This window comes from Neoarius graeffei, chromosome 20 (genome assembly GCF_027579695.1).
Source record: "Neoarius graeffei isolate fNeoGra1 chromosome 20, fNeoGra1.pri, whole genome shotgun sequence".
Taxonomy (NCBI): Eukaryota; Metazoa; Chordata; class Actinopteri; order Siluriformes; family Ariidae; genus Neoarius; species Neoarius graeffei.
Window position 1 is genome coordinate 42,759,380 of NC_083588.1, and position 21,156 is coordinate 42,780,535.

The following is a 21,156-nucleotide window of genomic DNA, read 5'->3' on the forward strand; positions in this document are numbered from 1 at the left end:
AACACATTCTTCCCTCATTTGGTTTGTGTGTTATTTTATCTTTCCCATGTTGATGGGTGACTAAGGGAATTTGGCCTCTGTGTCACCTCATGGCATGGCATCATGGACTCCATGAAATACTAGGATATTTTTAATCAAAATCTGGCTGCCTCTTCCAGGAAACTGAAACTGGGTCATCACTGGATCTTCCAGGAGGACAATATTCTGAAGCATATGTCCAAATCAACACACAAACGATTAGCTGAGCACAGAATCAAGCTTCTGCCATGACCATCTCAGTTCCCTGACCTGAACCCCATTGAAAACCTGTTATGTGGGGTGATCTGAAGAGGAGCGAGCACAAGAGAGGAGGGCCTCAGACCCTGGATGATCTGGAGAGATTGTGTAAAGAGGAATAGTCTCAGATGCTCTGCTCTGTATCGCCAACCAAAATGTTATAGGAGAGACTCAGTGCTGCTTTACTGACAAAGGGAGGTTGTTCAAAGTATTAAATGCAGGTGTGCCAATAATAGTGGCACATGTGTTTTTGTTGAAAATAATTATTGATGAGGGATTTGGGTTTTTTCTGAATAAATTTATTCCACATTAAAGGTCTGATTTTTCTCAACTCCACACAGAAAGGCCCCCGTCAGCCACTGGGCTCATCCCCAGAACCTTCTTACTGTGAGGTGACAGTGCTAACCACTACACCACTGTGTTGCCCTCACATTTATATTACTAATGTTTAAATTGCTACTTTTATATTACCAAGGCTTACATAACTACCTTTACCTTACTAACACATGCATTAAATCCTTTACGTTACTCATGTTTACATTATTACTTTTTCATTACTATGGCAACATTACTACTTTCATGTTATTAATCCTTACATTATACTTTTTACTTACTAATATATACATTAATATTTTATATTACTAAGATTTACATTACTACACCACCATGCTAAGCATTATTTTCCCTCTACTGCTAAGCCACCACACAGCATACGTTAAAGCTGCTGGGGAAATAAATTCTTCACAACGGCTTCTTGTTTATTCTATGTGACCTTTATGCTGATGGCCAAGGGGCTTGAGCAATCTAACTTTGTATGAATAATATTGCACATTACTAGGACATACATAGAATATGCATATCTCAGGCATATCAAATACCACTTTTCCCCCTGCTGCACATTACTACACACACACACACACACACACACACACACACACACACACACACACACACACACACACACACACACACACAATTAAAACACTGATGGACTCCAATGGCTCGATTTCTGATTGTGGATAAGCGGCTTCTCAGCTTGTCAAAGAGAAGCAAAGGTGCCATAATGTCGACGATGATTGTAGGAGACTGAGGCCCTGTCCACAGGGCAACGGATTCAGGTGAATCTGATAAAATTGTTTATTGTTTCGGCCTGGCGTCCACACGGCACCGGCGTTTTGGGTGCCCCAAAACAAAATTTTTTGAGAACGGGTTCCAGAGTGAAAAAATCTGGCAACGGCGCCGTTGCGAAGTCGTCTGGATGAGTAGAACGGATTTGTTTACGATGATGTCACAACCACATGACTGTCAGTGCTTCACGCCGGGTAGAAGTGTAACAAACTCGATGCGAGTTGTCAACAAATCCTATAACTTGGTTCATGAAACGCGCTTACAAAATATTTTCACTGTGAATATTTATTGTGTAATGGTGCAAAGTGAGAGAGAGAGAGAAAGAGAGAGAGAGAGAATAGCCCTTAGGGCAGAGTCTTTAGTCCAAACACCGCGGAAGCAGTATAACCAAAACCGTGCACCGCCCGTGCGATTTCCAAAAACAAAACCAATCCTGCCAGCAAAAATAGGAAAAAAAAAAAAAGGAGCGATCTCACCTCTTCAGATGTTGGTTTAAGTCCAACAATACATTCCTCAAAAAGGGCGTAGAAGAACAAAGTAATCCATCAACGTGTAGCATTCAATTTATTCCGGACCATTAAAGAATTCTGGAGGATATCAGAATGTTGGCATACCGGCTTCCATCTACCCCCATTCATTCCTCTTTCCACGTCTTTCGTTTTACGCTACTGATTAATAATCAAAACTTTATGTGGCTAATGCTAAATGCTACAGAAGAAGGGGTTTATGCGCATGCGTCTACTACTTCTATTGTTCTGGTGTCTCCGATGGGACCGTCTTACAGCGCACGTAGAGGTGTGGCATGTGTATTGCATCGTTTTCAGCAAGCATTGCATTGCCATATGAACCTGATATTTTACTGATCCGTTGCCCATGTGGACACGATATTTAAAAAAAAAAAAATCTCGTTGCCGTTGTCGTGTGGATGTAGCCTGAGTGAAATGCTTTCCAGCTGTCAGTCAATCTATTGCTGGTGACCTGTGGCACCAGTGTACATGAAGTGTCTTAGAGAGTTTATTGTTATTGCTTAAAGAATGAACAGGGGTCACTTTGAGTCTGAATGAGTTGACAAGCCATTGGAATACAGGTCAGTGTGTTGGTACCAAAGTTTTGTTGTTTAGTGTTACAACTACAATTGCCATTTCCGTTTATTCCCTACACAGCTTTAGTCTGAGTATGATAAAGCTTTTTGAAAAAGAAAAGCAACTTATCTAATGTACTATAATCAGAACTGGGCAGAGAAATAAATGCAAGTGTGATTTTGTATGCAGTTACAGTACATTTCCTTAATACTCATGTACTTATAAAGTGGTGCCAGTTAAACAAATGAGACAAAAATATTATACTTGATCATTTATTAATTGAGGAAAATGATCCAATATTACATATCTGTGAGTGACAAAAGTATGTGAACCTTTGCTTTCAGTATCTGGTGTGACCCCCTTATGCAGCAATAACTGCAACTAAATGTTTCCGGTAACTGTTGATCAGTCCTGCACACCGGCTTGGAGGAATTTTAGCCCATTCCTCCGTACAGAACAGCTTCAACTCTGGGATGTTGGTGGGTTTCCTCACATGAACTGCTCACTTCACGTCCTTCCACAACATTTCAATTGGATTAAGATCAGGACTTTGACTTGGCCATTCCAAAACATTAACTTTATTCTTCTTTAACCATTCTTTGGTAGAACGACTTGTGTGCTTAGGGTCATTGTCTTGCCGCATGACCCACCTTCTCTTGAGATTCAATTCATGGACAGATGTCCTGACATTTTCCTTTAGAATTTGCTGGTATAATTCAGAATTCATTGTTCCATCAATGATGGCAAGCCGTCCTGGCCAAGATGCAGCAAAACAGGCCCAAACCATGATACTACCACCACCATGTTTCACAGATGGGATAAGGTTCTTATGCTGGAATGCAGTGTTTTCCTTTCTCCAAACATAACACATCATTTAAACTAAAAAGTTCTATTTTGGTCTCATCCGTCCACAAAACATTTTTCCAATAGCCTTCTGGCTTGTCCACGTGATCTTTAGCAAACTGCAGATGAGCAGCAATGTTCTTTTTGGAGAGCAGTGACTTTCTCCTTGCAACCCTGCCATGCACACCATTGTTGTTCAGTGTTCTCCTGATGGTGGACTCATGAACATTAGCCAATGTGAGAGAGGCCTTCAGTTACTTAGAAGTTACCCTGGGGTCCTTTGTGACCTCACCGACTATTACACGCCTTGCTCTTGGAGTGATCTTTGTTGGTCGACCACTCCTGGGGAGGGTAACAATGGTCTTGAATTTCCTCCATTTATACACAATCTGTCTGACTGTGGATTGGTGGAGTCCAAACTCTTTAGAGATGGTTTTGTAACCTTTTCCAGCCTGATGAGCATCAACAACGCTTTTTCTGAGGTTCTCAGAAATCTCCTTTGTTTGTGCCATGATACACTTCCACAAACATGTGTTGTGAAGATCAGACTTTGATAGATCCCTGTTCTCTAAATAAAACCGGGTGCCCACTGACTCTAATTTCACCTTCAAATTAACTGCTAATCCTAGAGGTTCACATACTTTTGCCACTCACAGATATGTAATATTGGATCATTTTCCTCAATAAATAAATGACCAAGTATAATATTTTTGTCTCATTTGTTTAACTGGGTTCTCTTTATCTACTTTTAGGACTTGTGTGAAAATCTGTTGATGTTTTAGGTCATATTTATGCAGAAATATAGAAAATTTTAAAGGGTTCACAAACTTTCAGGCACCACTGTACTTAATAATAGACTGCACCCAAGGGCAGTAAAGTGCAAATTGTTCCATATATAGCACTTGGACTGTTCTGATGAGGCCTCTCTATTTTTTCCGGAGAAACTGAAGGCTATGAAAGGCTTGTCAGTGACAAAAATGGGCCAGAGTCCTTTAAAGTGGGCCATAGCGCTTTATAAAAAGCAGCAACATAAATGGTAGCCATTGCATAAGGAGATAAAAGGTGGATTTACATACACTTTTCATTGTCACTGGGGAGGTACCATCAAGGGTACATCTTTTGTACCTTTATTAATATATGTATTTTTTTTTTTAACCTGGGAAGGTCCATGTGTTATATCCTTAATTGGTGTTTAGAGTAAAGCTTTAAAAAGGTACATCAGTGGTCCTTAAGGTACAAGCATGTACCTTAAATTATTTTTTTAAAGCTGTACTATGGAAGATACATAAAAGTACAAAAGATGTGCCCTTGATGGTACCGCCCTCACGAGAAAAAAATACTGCTTGGTACCTTTATTTCTGAGAGTGTGGGAGTGGCATTAAAGACACAACAGCACGTGATTTTGTTGTAAACTGTCAGTTTTATAGTGCAATCACTTGAGTCAAGCATGAATTCATAAACTCCCACAAAGGCAAACATTTCCATTCCCACAATGTCTATCTTGAACATGATGATCAAGATGAGGACAAGACTACTGAATACTGTCTTAAACACATAAAATGACTTAAATTACCTCTATAACCATAATAATTACATGCCACTTAATGGCCTTCTCCTTGATTTCATTCTTGATTAGCAACATTAGCATTCTGAGTGGAGTACTCTGTTAAAGTGCCATTCCACCATTGGATGTATTCTTTGGCATAAAATACAATATATTTGATGACAACATGACTAGACAGAGAAATCTTTTAGCTTCAAAATGATATATCAAACATAATTTTTTGACAACGACAAGTATATTAATTTTGCGACCAAAGTCACCTACCCTTTTAATTTCCGCGCGGTAGTGAAACGTGATGTCATCGGCAGGTTCCCCTTCTTGTGTACCACGTGTCGGTCTATTTTTAGACCAGGAAACCCCCAAAGTGAGAGAGTCATTTCTCCTCGTATACGGGGGCCAAAAAAATTGCTAAAAATTTTGAGTTAATCTTTCAGTTAGCTAGATTTATTGGTATTAGTTAGATTTATTGGTATTATTTTTATCGCGTTCTATCCGCCATTGCTGATAATATGTGCCACGTCACACGTCACGTGGTACACAAGAAGTGGAACCTGCCGATGACATCACGCGCGGAAATTAAAAGGGTAGGTGACTTTGGTCGCAAAATTAATATACTTGTCGTTGTCAAAAAATTATGTTTGATATATCATTTTGAAGCTAAAAGATTTCTCTGTCTAGTGATACCATTTATATATGTTGTCAAAATATATTGTATTTTATGCCAAAGAATACATCCAATGGTGGAATGGCACTTTAAGGTTACAATGCTTATGGAAGCCTTATGCCTTACTAATACTTACCGTAGATAATGGAGAGTCAAGAGAGAAGAAGGTAGGATGGTTTCCTCCTGGTATTGGAGGACTATTCAGGCACCCAGATGGAGTCACTGCCTCTCCCCCTCACTGACTGATGGAAAGTGGATCAGCTAGTATAAACGCCTACTCTACTAATAAAGGCAGATTTCCCATGAGTCTCTAAGATAAAATGAGAGAGCCAGCCATACAGGAAGTGATTAAAGCATAACTGCCTTTGAAGCAACCAGACAAATGTAACAGAACAACACAGGTACGGAAAAACAACTACTTGCTCATTTCTATTCTGAAAAGAAAGAATAAATTCTATTATGTTATTTAGAGTACTCTCTGTGAGGTGTTAGCAACTACCGAACTTCTGCAAGTGGCTGCAGCCTCCTAAAAAAGGTGTCCATGGATAAGCAGCCTGTATCAAAGAACAGGTTGAGTTATATTACTGAACCAACCTCTTCAGGATATCTAACAAAGACAGCACGTTTTAGCCACAACCCATTGCACTAAGCGCCTTACAGGGAGGGAGCGAGATGAAACTAGGGCACTGTTATCTGGCCCCTTTTTTTCCATGCAGAAGCAGATAACTGTAGACAGCGAGCTGCAGTGAGGAATCTGTGAGTTGCCGTGTTAAGTTTTGGAACTAGCCCATAGACCCACAGTATTAGAATAAGGGGGAAAAGTACACCACGTGCCTGCTACTTGCTGAGTGAACCTGCCACACAACCATGCTGAAGGACAAGAAGACCAAGGTGAAGATCACTTTCTTGGTCATTGTTGTGGGCATCTCATCCATGCTTGCAGCTGTGGTGACAGATCATTGGGCCGTATTGAGCCCCAGAGTAGAAAAACTTAACACTACCTGTGAAGCAGCCCACTTCGGGCTTTGGAGGCTCTGCAAGAAGAGCATCTTCATTGTGGAGGAAGACCCTCAGGGCAAAGGCTGTGGCCCCATCAGCCTGCCTGGAGGTAAGGGAGAATATGTAGCATTCACAGAACCCTGGACCTCATTTTAGGCATTGACTAACTCTACTTGTATTACGTTTGATTAGGGCAAGTCAGTGAATGTGTTAGTGGAGGAACTGCTAGACAGCCTTTTTGAACTGAACTGAAAGGGTAATCAGGGAGAAGAGAAAGCTGGGAGGAGTGCAATACTCACACTATTATTCAAGTGAAGCACATAGTGAGACAAGTAATACATACTGATATAGTGCTCTTCACCTCTCACACATGCTTATCACTGAGGTCACTTTCCAGTTCACGGATAACTGGAAATTGCACTGATTTGAAGGCATAAAGGCTGATATGAAGGCATCTCAATACATATAAAATAGATACATTCAATTCTATTTATTAATGTATTAATAGATTTTCTAGTGTAAACAAATTGAGATCAGATCTGCTTACTGGAATGAGACCTTCTGTAGAATTACTGATCTTATTGTTCTTGCTCAGTTCACAATTATGGATTGATAGCAGAAGAAATATGCTTTTATATATCAGTGGCGGCTGGTAGTCTTTCAAACAGGGGAGGCTGGTCGGTTACGATATTTCCAGATTTTAAAAGAAAAAACACATCAATTTTGCCCATACTCTTGCCTCTGATCTGGCTGATTGTTGGCAGCGTCACAAACTGTGAAATAACAGGTTCTTTTGGCCCATTAGCCTACTGTCTAATATACATGATGGTGGTGTTGGGGGGAGGGGTATATTTTAACATTTTATATTTTAAAATTGTGGCATGTTGTTTAAAAATTGATCATTATTGAAAGCAGCTCTTTGTCAGGAACCTCAGCAGTAGAGCTGGGTGCCACACATTTCATTCAATGACACTTTCCCTATATTTTACTTATTTTGACTGAGAAATGTTTTATTGACAATTTTGATAACCCTTCACTTTTAATCCAGGTCTGTAGTGTGAAATGTTCTCGGCTGTGTTTTTGTTTAAAAATGTTTTCCAAATTGTAGCTGTGTTTAATTCATATCCAGAAAAATATATATTCCAATATAATATACTCAGCATAAACATTTTAAATAGATTCTATATTTTTGGTCCATCCATGACATATTACTAAAGTAGCCTATTTACTGTTGTTGATGTGGGTCACTTGCTGTTAGCCAATTCACTTTCTCGTACCAGGAGAGCTGAAAGGAACGAGTATTATTCCCTACCTTTTTCACCAAGTCAATTTGAGGCGTTGGTCTACCCTGCTCTTTAATTTAAATTTTTTCCTCGAAAGGAAGACTGGCAAATGGCTTCGCCAAAATTAAATCAGCAATGCTTTGCATCCGTGCGCAGCTTTCTTGCTAGCTGACTAGCCCCCTCAAGTTCAAGTTCAGTCACTCAAATAAACGACATTTCTGGAACTAAGATAGCAAACTTGACAACACTATATTTACACTTTATTTACAATGAAAATATATACAAACTAAAAAAGCTGGTAGAAACCGTATGTAATGAATGAAATCGAAATGTTGGTCTTACAATACATAACAGCACTCGCGAATCCGCATGGGACTGAACTGAGATTCACCGCTGCCTGTCTATAGGTGAAACGAGCTGTCAATCAAAGAAAATATCCGGCCGCTTTCACCAATCACCAGTCTCCTCGTGGAAACTGCCATGTCCCTCCCATGTGAGGCTGGGACTCCGTGGGCGGGCGTTTTCGCAGTATTTGTCCAATAACCGTCTTGCATTTTGAGATTGAAAAGCACAGAGCTCCCAAATGCTGTTGAAGTCCACTGAGGCTGGGAGTCCGTGAGACTCCGTGGGCAGGCGTTTTCGCAGTATTTGTCCAATAACCGTCTTGCATTTTGAGATTGAAAAGCGCAGAGTTCCCAATGCCATTGAAGTGCACTGAGGCTGGGCTGCATCGCGCTGTCAGGAGGGGGAAAAACTCACGCACACATTAAAGTTATAAGGGCATTTTTAGAGGAGGCTGAGCCTCCCTCGTTGTCTTAGAGCAATCGCCCGTGATAAGGTGCTTTGGAAGGGGTAGTGGGTCTTGCTTTCTAGACCCTCTCTGTAAAGGGATCCTATTGCAGTGTTCTACACTGTATTTCTCACTTGTACACTCTTAGATTAAAAAAGAGATCTTCAAGGGTCTTTGGATGGTTAGCAATTGTTAAACCTGTTCAGAAAAGGGCACACTTTATTGTAGAATTTAAAATAGAATCTTTAAGGGTTTTCCCAGAGGAACAAACCAAAGAATCCTTTAAGGGTGAAGGATTTAACCTTTTTTCTAAGACAGAATACATAAAGAGTTAAATAACATTTGGAAAAGAAGCCCAATATCTTGACACCTTTATATCTCTCTAGCACAGAACCTATTGACTTCACATGATTGTTTTAAAGCAAAATGGAAGTGGTAACATTAGTGCTGAAGAAATAGGATAATACTGTAGGTGACAGGGTAGACAGATAGACAGCAGAGGTAAACATAATTATATCCCTCAGTTCAGAGTCTGAGGCAGTTCACGATTTGAGCAGTAATGCATATCCTCTTTTCCTCATCAGGAGGTGATAAATAGAGATTGCACACTTCATATGTGTTCCACTGGCTGCAAGGTGTAATGGTGCGAGCCCCAGTGCTCAAGTGGGTGTACTAGGAGGAGGTCCCCATGGCACAGCCCAGACATTAAACCATAATGATGGCAGCTGTCTTATAGCAGAGCAGGGAGGGTCACAGCTGCTGTCACACGCTGTTCAACCATGAACAAGTCCCTGAGGTTTTGTCCATTGGCCTTATATATTATCCTGATATAAATAGATATTTTGTATATTTTGCTTATAGAATACGTTTAGTTACATTGAAAGGGAGTTGTATAGTGGCTTCACAGCCTAGATGGCGAGATCACATAGATATGCAATGCTAGATAACTGGGTAGTGGTTAGAGTTCTGGTGGAGTTCTGTGCAACTGATCTAAAGCTTGAAAGTTCAAATGTCAGGATGGACACTATTTCTGGGCCACAAATGTCAGGATGGACACCATTTCTGGGCCACTGAGCTCTTTAGTCTCAATTTCAAGTGTCTTTCCTTAGCTTTAAGCCTATGGTTCCAAACAGGAACACAGGCCATAGACAATCCTCCTCCCCTCTGTCTTGTTCTGTGTTTCTTTCTCCAACTGATTCCAGGTGTAGCCAGCTGTCTGGTTCTCTGCTGTTGTGTTCTGTCTCCAGGTATTCCGGGGGCAACCTCTCTTTCTTTTCCCATGGGGGTTCCACTGTAATGCCTGTCTTGTGATGTTGCTCCTAGGTTTCCATAGGGTATGGCCAACCCACCCCCATTTTCTTCACTGTATTTGGGTTACCATGGGCGTTTCTCTTGTTCTTGTCAGCAACTCTTCATTGGTATTCTTTTCTGGCCACCATATCCTTAGGATCCTACGTAGGCATCTGTTGACAAAAGCCTGGATCTTCTTTAGGAGTGTTCAAGTGTCTGACAAATGAATAAATTAGACAGCTGGTGGAGAAAAGGGGATTATGTTTAGCTGCATTTACATTATAAGTTTCTTTGCACAATTGTGTTATTTTTGCTCTAGCTTGATAATTCTCATTTGCAACCACAAGTGACCTATACCTATTTTAAATTTAATATACTCAAAACATCCCACATGCACACAGTGATCTCTTGAACAATTGTCCACAATACTCGACTTCAGTAGATTGCTTTCACTTCTGGTTGAATTGATCCACCAAATATCAAGTAACTCAACAATTTCCCTATCCTTCCACTGAATATGCTTTTGCACATATCCGTTGCTGTTGCGGTCCTCCGTTGTTGTCGTTGTTGTTGTTGTTGTTTTGGCACAGTGACGACACTGTATGATGAAACTGTATGGATGATACCCACAAGTTATTCCTCATATAACTGTATATGGTAGAGAAAATTGAGCAATCTATGCATTTGGTCCAGCCAAGTTTAGGTCCACCTCCTGGCTTAGGCAATGTCTTTATATTAAGAGATGATTAGTTCAATCAGGTGGTTGGCACAGAATCCAGATAGCGCTGCTGAATGAATCTGAATTCTCCTGCAGTTATGGGTCAATAGCGATAGTGGAGCTTCGCAGCTGCCTTAGGACACAGCAGGTTTGGAGGCGGGGAAACTCCAGCAGGCCAGGTGTGATCAATTTCACACCAGCTTAGCATCCACATGGCATCAAGGAGGGCTTGATTTTGATAGCTTCTTCTGTTGTACGAATGAAGCCATGAGTAAACACGTTAGCACTTCGTCCGCCACTTCCCCCTACTTCACACTTACTCATGCAGTTCCATGGCTGCACTCCCATAGCTATCTCCAGCAGTTAGATGTTTGTTTGTGTGTGTGTGTATCTGACTGTATCTGAGAAGGAGACAGTGAGTGAGTGGGAAAGAGAGCCGGTGAGGCAGCAAGCTCTGATGAAAGAAAGTAAGACAGACTCATGAAACTCTCTGTAAAACACAACAGGAGACACGTGAAGATGACTAGACTAGACCAAAAGACTATTAGGGGAATGATGGATTGCCTAGTACATGTAGAGCACAAGTGAAGAAGAGCAATCACAACTCTAACACAATTTTCTCTGGAGGTTTTGACAGAAAAGTGCTGCACGGACCTCTATGGAAGGTGCTGTGCTGGTATAACCCGGATACGAGTGCGGGTATGCTGTCACTTTTTTTTTTGTCCACCGTTTACAATGACCCAGAACCTGATGGTCATTTTATGCGAGAACAAAATAGGGCATTGCTTTATTTTTGAGCCTATCTTTCCCAGAGCTGTCTCATACACAGCCAAAGAGCAAAGCACAGAAAGCTTACACTCAAGGCAACTGCCATGCCTAGTGATGTGTGTGTTTACACTTGTCTCAAGGGGGAGGGATTTTTAATCAAGAAGTAAAAACCTAATGTGACAGCCACTGCAACCTAGTAATTGACTTCCTCCCTGGGATAAGTGCTTCTATTAACAAACTCACAAGGTCAATGATATGGTCTGAAACACTTTATGTGGATGCTTATTTTGCTCGTCTGAGCCGGGTAGATCTCACAACTAGGGGTACTTGCTTTGAGCTTCACAGATAGCCGGTTTGATTATGCTAATAAACAAATTTGACTAGATGAGGCCTCAAAACCGGTCTAAAATGTCGGTTGTTGGCAGAAGCTCTTTAAACTGAGACTCAGACGGAAGACTTGTATCTCTTAGTCTGAATGCTAATGGAAAGATATAAAGCAAGGACAGCTGAATAAGGACACAAAAGTGATGTCTGTCTGCAGACTTTTAAACAGACAATTGCTTCCGTCATTAATGTTCCAAGGACGTAAAATACGTCCACTCTTACAAAAAAGTTTGCATTGTATCGATCATCCAAATCCTTCTTTAGTTAGTCCCTCTAGATAAAGGACATTCAATTAAAAATTGTAAAGGTCTGGATAAGCAACTAACATGTCTGAACTGTGAGTTACCTTTTAATATTTAACCATTAATGATTAGTTTATGGCTATAACTAAAAGAATTTGAAATGGTTATGTTTGTTTCATGGTGACACTTCACTTTGACTTGTGTTGACTAGTGCCACAGACTCTGAAAAAGACTCTGAGAACCGTTGTTTAAATTTAATGCAGGGAGAATAAATACTTTCTTATTCATTCATCCTCAAACATTGTTCCCATTAAAAAAGCTATGCTTTTCATCCCAAAGGTGTTCAGTGAAGTTGAGGTCAGGGATCCATGCAGGTCTCTCTAGTTGTTTCACTCCAACCTTGGCAAATCATGTCTTCATGGACCGTGCTTTGTGCACAGCGGCACTGTCCTGTTGGAACAACATGGGACTCGATGCTTTAGTTTGTGGCAACAGTTTGGGGAAGACCCATCTATGGATATGATGTCCAGGTGTCCCCAAACTTTTCACCATATAGTGTAATTTGCTTGGGTTCATTTTGGAACCCCATTAATGATTCAAGAACCCTTAAGGAACACATTTCTTCTTTAATTTTGCTAATGAATGCATTGTGTTATTTCTGCCCCTATTGGAAGATACACGCAAGATGCAAGACCACATTTTGAAACTAAGCCCAAGGTCCAATGAAGGATGAAAACCCCATAAATCCCCTGGAGTAAAGACCTGCAATGGGAGCAGTCAAACAGGGTTAATAAATGACACCCTAAAAGCTGCACAGCAGCCCCTTCCTTTGCGCTCCTCATTGAGCCTTAACTAATACCATAGATAGGAACAGCCTGTTGCTAGGTAACCTCCTCACAGCATGTTTTTTTTTCCCTCTCTCCTCACCCTTGACAGAGATTCTGGGTTCAGAGTAACAAACAGCTCCTCTGTTCCTTTGCGTAATTGCCCATCTCTCTCATGCTCATTCTATGGACAGAGTAGAGTGAGATGCTGCTTTATGAGTTTAATCTAACAGAAATATGTCAGACTCCTTCCACACCTCCATAACAACACTCCTGTGCTTCCCTCATGGGAGTCACAAAATGGAAGCATCATCTCTAGAGCGGTGAAGGGGCGGAATTGTTTTGTCGCAACGTGAGTGGTATGTGGTGCAGGGCTTTGGCCCGTTTTAATTGAAAACTGGGACGACTGCAGTGCGAAGGTGACATGAGGTCAGAGTCTGCCCTAAAACAAACAGCAGATGTTTAGAAGTGGGTGGTGTAGGAGTAGAACCACTCCGTGCCATTTAGAGTTTTCCTGAAACATGAAATCAAAGGTGATAAAACCAAGCTTGTGGGTTTTTCTGAGGAAAATTAGTTTGCCTCTCTGTCTAACACACATGCATGCATAGATAAAGATTTATCTTGGCATGCTGCCTAGAAAATGAGAACGCCTGCTGAAAAACAAGGGCACTGATATACCCTCTGTCCACTATATTCACACTCGCAGAATACCTCGTTTGTGACTGCGTGTCCAGCACTGGTCTCAGGAGGAAATGGCAGCTAGGCTCATTGGCAATGCAAGTGCGTCGTTACGACAGGCTCCAGCAGCACCTCCAGCCCTCAGCTACAATCACTGTTTTCATCTCTCTTTGCAGTCAAGAACTGCTCCTACTTCAAACACTTTACATCAGGGGAGGAGGCTGAAGTTTTCGAAGTCAAGACTCAAAAAGGTAAGTGGCCTTCTTCAGGCTTGCCTCACCATGGGGACCCTGCTGCTTATCAAAGTAGTAAAAAAAAAAAACAAACCAAAATCAGGTGCTTACACCAATTCAAAACTGCTTAAGCATTTTCTTCTCTCATGCTTAAGGATTTGAGAAGAAAAGAATGGCATGAAATGGAGATTTACCCAGAGATTTAAAGAAAAAAAAGTGGAGGAGCATGGAGGAAGGTTGAAGCATAGACGAAAATACATCAAAGGGCTCCACCACAGGCTGCTTTAAAACAAGATTTTTGTGTTTGGGAATGTGTGGGTGCTCAAAAAGCAGGGAGTAACATCTCAAACTCTCATAGTTAAGTTTTCAGGAACGCACCTAAGCGATAATGTTTCACTGGCATATCAAGTCAGTTTTTTTTTTCATCCAAAACTTTTTACAACAGACATCATAACAAAGCAGCTTTCCAGAAATCCTAATATAGATTTCCATCCCTAATGAAAAACTCCTGAAATGACATGAGGAAGAAACCTGGAGAGGAACTACATTCAAACTAGAACCCATCCTCTTTGGATAGACCCCAAGAGTGTGAATATAAATTATCAAGACCTGACAACTCAACTCCAACTTTAAAATCCAAGCAAGATCTTGAATTCAGTTAAGCGTAGGCTGGCAGAACAACAGGTAGACATGGTGCAGAATAGTGCCATGTTCTAGGTCCTGTTCCTGTCTGCGCGCGTTTCAATATTCGAGCCTATTTCAGTGAATTGAAGCCTGACACTTATATTTTCTTGTTTATTTAATGGCATCAGGAGCAGTTATATATTGGTATAAAATTAGAACAATGTAGACCTACATTACACAGTACAATGCAGATTACGTAAAATACCCAACTACTGGGTTTGTACAAGACAGTGCATACTTAGTGCCGGTCCCATGCTCAGATAGACTGAAGGCCCAGTATGAGCTAAACTGGTTATTAACCTTCTGAAAATATATCATTATACAATCCCATACCAAGGGCGGCACGGTGATGTAGTGGTTAGCGCTGTCGCCTCACAGCAAGAAGGTCCTGGGTTCGAGCCCCGTGGCTGGCGAGGGCCTTTCTGTGTGGAGTTTGCATGTTCTCCCCGTGTCTGCGTGGGTTTCCTCTGGGTGCTCCGGTTTCCCCCACAGTCCAAAGACATGCAGGTTAGGTTAACTGGTGACTCTAAATTGAGCGTAGGTGTGAATGTGAGTGTGAATGGTTGTCTGTGTCTATGTGTCAGCCCTGTGATGACCTGGCGACTTGTCCAGGGTGTACCCCGCCTTTCGCCCGTAGTCAGCTGGGACAGGCTCCAGCTTGCCTGCGACCCTGTAGAACAGGATAAAGCGGCTAGAGATAATGAGATGAGATGAGAATCCCATACCAATCATATAGGCTATGTATTTATGGAAAGAACAAGACAATTTTCATATCAGTCTGTTTACTCTTTTGGCAACATGGTGGTGTAGTGGTTAGCACTGTTGCCTCACAGCAAGAAGGTTCTGGGTTCAAGCCCAGTGGTCAACTGGAGCCTTTCTGTGCGGAGTTTGCATGTTCTCCCCGTGTCCGCGTGGGTTTCCTCCAGGTGCTCCGGTTTCCCCCACAGTCCAAAGACATGCAGGTTAGGTTAACTGGTGGCTCTAAATTGACCGTAGGTGTAAATGAGTGTGAATTGTTGTTTGTCTCTATTTGTTAGCCCTGCAATGACCTGGTGACTTGTCCAGGGCATACCCCGCCTCTCACCCATAGTCAGCTGGGATAGGCTCCAGCTTGCCTATGATCCTGTACAGGATAAGAGTTTATGGATAATGGATGGATGTTTACTCTTTTTCATGCTCACCTCTAATTCAGTTGGCTATTTGGGACCTGTCAGGGCACCATGAATTTGTTTTACGTCATTTCAGTTTGAAAATGCTAAAGAATGCACCAGAAAGTGTAGCTTTATTAATCACATGCTTCCATGCTTCACAATCTCTCCATCTCCCTGTTCGCTCACACAGCTCAGATCCCTTTATACTTCAAAACACCACATGAATATATAATTTTTTCACACATACTGTGATGTGACAGAATTAATTAAAACTGGATAGCATTAAAGATATATTAGGAATGTGTCTCTCATGTGATTTTCCCAATGGTTGTTTATGGGGAAAAAACAGTGTGAGGCTCTGTTCTCCATTTCAGCAGAGAAAGGGCCTCCAAATGGCCTGCTGTTGGTCACTTGATAATCAAATTGAATTGTGTTTCGGTCCTAGCCACAAAGACTCACCAAAATGTATTTATATTAATCAAAATGTAATGTAAAATTTGTAAGGTAAAAATCTAAATTTTCCACCAAACTGTAATCTACATGAGATGAACTCATTAGATTATAAATTATTAAAAGCTGGAGCTACTTGATGTGTGTTTGTAGCAGTGCACTATGCTGTGATTGGTGGTGTTTTGTGCTTAAAAATCAGAAGAATTGGATGGGATATTTTACAGTCCACTTCAGAATTGTTTCCCTTGCAGATGTGGAATGGGTGTTACATGTGTCTCTCTGGCGGCACGGTGGTGTAGTGGTTAGCGCTGTCGCCTCACAGCAAGAAGGTCTGGGTTCGAGCCCTGTGGCTGGCGAGGGCCTTTCTGTGTGGAGTTTGCATGTTCTCCCCGTGTCCGCGTGGGTTTCCTCCGGGTGCTCCGGTTTCCCCCACAGTCCAAAGACATGCAGGTTAGGTTAACTGGTGACTCTAAATTGAGCGTAGGTGTGAATGTGAGTGTGAGTGGTTGTCTGTGTCTATGTGTCAGCCCTGTGATGACCTGGCGACTTGTCCAGGGTGTACCCCGCCTTTCGCCCGTAGTCAGCTGGGATAGGCTCCAGCTTGCCTGCGACCGTGTAGAACAGGATAAAGCGGCTAGAGATAATGAGATGAGATGTGTCTCTCTTTCATGGATGAGAAAATATTTTCATCTTTACTAAATATTTCATCTGTCATTTTTAAACATTTGTTCTTACTTTCTTAATTAGGCCTGGGTCTGACCCTTTTAACCCCCTGTAATTTGCACAGTTTCCAGTTTCCTGGAATGTGCGATGCCCTGTGATGTACTCCGGTCCCATCCACGGTGTATAATCCTGCCATGCTCCCACTGTTCCGACATCCCTGACAAGGATAAAGTGGTTACCAATACATGAAATAATCAACATTTAATTGCCATTTCATTCATTCATTGATGTCTAAAATACATTTTGAACATCACGTTTCAGGCACGTTGGAAAGGAAGCAGTGTGATCCAACAGCTGACATTCGAACTGACATACATAGACGTGTGTTGTCAGAACCAGACTCTGCTAATCTTGATCTGTCAACACATTAGATGCAAGATGTGGCTTATTTTCAAGCACTTTACACTCCTATCAACTCTAGAAACATCAACTGCTGGTTTAACAATCAATATTTCTGTAGCTTATTACTAATTAATGATGTATTAAAAACTGAGACCGTCTAAAGAGTAGAGATTGGTGTTATGATGTGATTTGAATATAACTGAAGCCATTCCTGCAGAATGGAGCTTGGACTGTCCAGCAACATTTGAGAAAGTATGGATGGTAAAACTGCATGATTAGGACACGGATGATTAAAATTCTTCATAACATGCACCATTAGCATTGCTGTGGTGGTGGAGTTTAACATAAACCTGTCACATGAACATAGATTTTAACACTTTCTGTTACTGGGTTCTTGGATAATTTCCCTTCAGGGTAATACTGACTGCACTGCTATTAACTGTTTTAGAGTACAACATCTCAGCTGCTGCCATAGCCATCTTCAGCCTGGCCTTCATGACACTGGGCAGTCTGTGTCTCCTAGGGTCCTTTGGAAAAAGCAAAGACTACCTACTAAGACCGGCTGGCATGTTCTTCGCCTTTGCAGGTGAGATCAGTGCTAACCCCTCTTACTGTACAAGTTAAACTCATTTGGCATACAGTGGTGCTTGAAAGTTTGTGAACACTTTAGAATTTTCTACATTTCTGCATAAATATGACCTAAAACATCATCAGATTTTCACACAAGTCCTAAAAGTAGATAAAGAGAACCCAGTTAAACAAATGAGACAAAAATATTATACTTGGTCATTTATTTATTGAGGAAAATGATCCAATATTACATATTTGTGAGTGGCAAAAGTATGTGAACCTTTGCTTTCAGTATCTGGTGTGACCCCTTGTGCAGCAATAACTGAAACTAAACATTTCCGGTAACTGTTGATCAGTCCTGCACACCGGCTTGGAGGAATTTTAGCCCATTCTTCCGTACAGAACAGCTTCAACTCTGGGATGTTGGTGGGTTTCCTCACATGAACTGCTCCCTTCAGGGCCTTCCACAACATTTCGATTGGGTTAAGGTCAGGACTTTGACTTGGCCATTCCAAAACATTAACTTGATTTTTCTTGAACTGGTTTTTGGTAGAACGACTTGTGTGCTTAGGATCGTTGTCTTGCCGCATGACCCACCTTCTCTTGAGATTCAGTTCATGGACAGATGTCCTGACATTTTCCTTTAGAATTCCTATAATTCAGAATTCATTGTTCCATTAATGATGACAAGCCGTCCTGGCCCAGATGCAGCAAAACAGGCCCAAACCATGATACTACCACCACCATGTTTCACAGATGGGATAAGGTTCTTGTGCTGGAATGCAGTGTTTTCCTTTCTCCAAGCATAACGCGTTTCATTTAAACCAAAAAGTTCTATTTTGGTCTCATCTGTCCACAAAACATTTTTCCAACAGCCTTCTGGCTTGTCCACGTGATCTTTAGCAAACTGCAGATGAGCAGCAATGTTCTTTTTGGAGAGCAGTAGCTTTCTTGTTGCAAACCTGCCATGCACACCATTGTTGTTCAGAGTTCTCCTGATGGTGGACTCATGAAGATTAACATTAGCCAATGTGAGAGAGGTCTTCAGTTGCTTAGAAGTTACCCTGGGGTCCTTTGTGACCTCGCCGACTATTACATGCCTTGCTCTTGGAGTGATCTTTGTTGGCCGATCACTTCTGGGGAGGGTAACAGTGGTCTTGAATTTCCTCCATTTGTACACAATCTGTCTGACTGTGGATTGGTGGAGTCCAAACTCTTTAGAGATGGTTTTGTAACCTTTTCCAGCCTGATGAGCATCAACAACGCTTTTTCTGAGGTCCTCAGAAATCTCCTTTGTTCGTGCCATGATACACTTCCACAAACATGTGTTGTGAAGATTAGACTTTGATAGATCCCTGTTCTTTAAATAAAACCGGGTGCCCACTCACACCTGATTGTCATCCCATTGATTGAAAACACCTGACTCTAATTTCACCTTCAAATTAACTGCTAAGCTTGGAGGTTCACATACTTTTGCCACTCACAGATATGTAATATTGGATCATTTTCCTCAATAAATAAATGACCAAGTATAATATTTTGTCTCATTTGTTTAACTGGGCTCTCTTTATCTACTTTTAGGACTTGTGTGAAAATCTGATGTTTTAGGTTATATTTATGCAGAAATGTAGAAAATTCTAAAGGGTTCACAAACAAGTTCATGGAAAAGAGCAGAGCAGTGGGTGATTAAGTCCAACAACTCAAGAAAATCTTTCATTTCTGGGTCAGCATAGAGGGCCTTGGAGTTCAATGAACCAACGAGCTAACGCAATATGACACTTACTGATCAATATTCTGGAAACCAAAGAAACCAAAAATTTTCACTCTCTTCCCTAATGCCTGCATGACCTCTTTTCAGGTCTCTGCATAGTCATTTCAGTGGAGGTCATGAGACAGTCTGTCAAACGCATGATTGACAGCGATGAAACCATCTGGATCGAGTACTACTACTCATGGTCCTTTGCATGCGCCTGTGCTGCCTTCATCCTCTTGTTCCTCAGCGGGATCAGCCTGCTGATCATCTCCATGCCTCACATGCCACGGAACCCGTGGGAGACCTGCATGGACGCTGAGCCTGAGCCCATGGACTAGCAGAGCGCCTTTGCCAGTCAAATCAGGGTTTGGCACACAGTAAGAATGCATGACAAAGGAATCAACACATACAACTTATTGTAAGAAAGTTTTCTATTGACTTTGCCATTGTGTTCATTGGAAGCAAATGCATTCATGCTTAGAGGAGGATAAATCTGCTGTTTTAGACGACAAAGTAGCATTTCATCCAGTGTCAGAATTTCCATGTGATGCTTTTTGATTTTGTAATTTTTAAATATTCTTTAAGGTGCACTCTGCTATGTGAAATGGAACTGAACATTTTTCATTACCCATATCACAGTTCTCTGGGTATTCCTTTCAATAATTTGATGTTTTAGTCAAGGTTTATAATTTAGGATAATTAAGGTTGCTCTACATTATGACATTATTACATAATGAAGACCAACAACCATCTACTGAAGAATTAAGTCTCTGAGTAATAAAACAACTTAAGAACATCCGAGATCTTGAGATGTATAAAACAACTCATCAAGAATAATCAAATATGTGGTAGTCTGGGAAACTCACCAGATGTCACTGCAGTGAATTCTGGAAAACAGCCCAAAGGGGGTAAAAGTTTTTACCCAGATCAAAATTTGTGGCCACTTAAAAAAAACAAAACATATGTACATTAGATGTGGATACCTGATCATTACAGCCATATGTGGGGTTTTCCCAAATTGCTTTTGCATGGTTGGAAGCACAGAATTGTCTAGAACGGGTGTCCAGAGTTTTTTCAAAAGGGATCAGAATAGACCTCATCAAAACACAGAGGGCCGGTCAAATGCATCTATTACAGCTAGATGTGTCAAACAACTTTGAACTTAGCACTTTTTGTTTGAACCCACCCATTCCCCCCCACAGTCAAAAATATTGGAACACGACTCTTTTTTTTTTTAACACTTGGTTACAAATCCACCTATGTACTTTTTCAAGAATTCAGAATTGTTCTATGATTAATGGTTTTTAGCTCTTTTGAACTCACCCCTTCTCACTGTTAACTTTCTGCTTTTTGTCTGTAGCCATAACTATCATTCTGTAAATTAATTTGCAGGTGTAGTCTGTGGGCTACAAGGCTGTGAGCCCTGGGCCCAGACTTTGGGCACTCCTGGTTTATATCTTGTATGATGTAGTATTAAGATTCCCTTCACTGGAACTAAGGGGCTCAAACCTGTTCTAACATGACAATGCCCCTGTGCACAAAGTGAGGTCCATGAAGACATGATTTGCCGAGATTGGTATGGAAGAACTCAAGTCCCAACCACAACCCCGCTGAACACTTTTGGGATGAGCTGGACATGCCAGGCATCTTCGACCAGCATTAATACCTGACCTCACTTATGGTCTTGTGGCTGGATGAGCAAATTCCCCACAGCCAC

At 41.3% G+C, this 21,156-nt stretch overlaps 1 protein-coding gene across 1 annotated transcript; it reads left to right on the plus strand.

The window, feature by feature from the left end:
• The first annotated feature begins 6,424 nt into the window (after nt 1-6,424).
• Nucleotides 6,425-19,777, plus strand: cacng1b (calcium channel, voltage-dependent, gamma subunit 1b). Its single transcript, XM_060902621.1, has 4 exons — nt 6,425-6,665; nt 13,710-13,784; nt 17,565-17,702; nt 19,545-19,777. The coding sequence occupies exons 1-4, from the start codon at nt 6,425-6,427 to the stop codon at nt 19,775-19,777; spliced, it is 687 nt and encodes a 228-aa protein (XP_060758604.1).
• The last annotated feature ends 1,379 nt before the right edge of the window (nt 19,778-21,156 follow it).

Bases quoted from the DNA above. Each gene is read 5' to 3' on its own strand.
- cacng1b (XM_060902621.1), top strand. From the start codon at position 6,425: ATGCTGAAGGACAAGAAGACCAAGGTGAAGATCACTTTCTTGGTCATT. The intron at 13,785-17,564 runs GTAAGTGGCCTT...TAACTGTTTTAG, and splicing joins CGAAGTCAAGACTCAAAAAG to AGTACAACATCTCAGCTGCT. The intron at 17,703-19,544 runs GTGAGATCAGTG...ACCTCTTTTCAG, and splicing joins CATGTTCTTCGCCTTTGCAG to GTCTCTGCATAGTCATTTCA.